Raw genomic sequence first — 797 nt, 5'->3', positions numbered from 1 at the left:
TCATGTAATAGATGATGTTGTTTCCCTATTGCAGAGACACACGTAAAGCACAGAGCATGGGCTGGCTCACTCCAAGACCCTTTTTTATACCTCATTAGCCACAGAAAGAACCTAAAGAGCAATCTAAAATGGATGGCAGCCCAATCCCTTCACCTCCTACTGCATTACAAATGTAGTCCACAGCTTTGAGAAGAGAGTACTTAGAGAAAATGGAAGGCATTAGGAAAAAACAAAAACAAAAACAAAAAACAAACAAACAAACAAACAAACAAAAAAAAACACAAAACTACAACAACAACAGAAAGGGTAATACGAGAAGGATGTAAATGGATTCTTTTTCTTCAGAAGATCTAAACATTTGTGGATGCACTTAATGGCAGCTCCAAATGCTCAGCCTTGGAGCTCAGACAGGTATCTACATCCTGCTCATCCTTGCCTGGACATTCCACTTCCAGCAGCTCCTCTGACTAGGTTTAGCATGGTCTGCAGCTTCCAACCGGGTACCCCCGTGCCCACCGGGCACCACCATACACTTGCGAGCCCCCAGGAGCAGGGGCACCACTGAAGCCACTTCCAACTTCAGGGGCTCCCGCAGATCCCACGACGCTTTGCTGCGGGAAGGTGCTGAGGATGGGTCCAGGGAAGGTCACAACCACAGGTGGAGGGTAGATGACCACCCTTGAGTCAGGACACTGCACAACACAGGGCTCGTTGCAGCTGTCAGCAATGGGCTGTGGCACAGCCACCCCACAAAGCGAGGGACTGCCATCGGTGCACGGGCTTAGGGAGTGCGTCAT

At 49.1% G+C, this 797-nt stretch overlaps 1 protein-coding gene across 1 annotated transcript; it reads right to left on the bottom strand.

The window, feature by feature from the left end:
- Window positions 1–473: 473 nt before the first annotated feature.
- On the bottom strand, window positions 474–797 carry LOC311219762 (claw keratin-like; the record flags this gene model as incomplete). The annotated part of the gene is made up of 1 exon (XM_084303042.1): window positions 474–797. The coding sequence occupies one exon, from the start codon at window positions 795–797 to the stop codon at window positions 474–476; it is 324 nt and encodes a 107-aa protein (XP_084159168.1).

Source organism: Netta rufina (assembly GCF_964035555.1).
Source record: "Netta rufina genome assembly, chromosome: 29".
NCBI classification, from domain to species: domain Eukaryota; kingdom Metazoa; phylum Chordata; class Aves; order Anseriformes; family Anatidae; genus Netta; species Netta rufina.
Note: the sequence above shows the minus strand (reverse complement) of the source record. Positions and strands in the feature narration are given on the sequence as shown.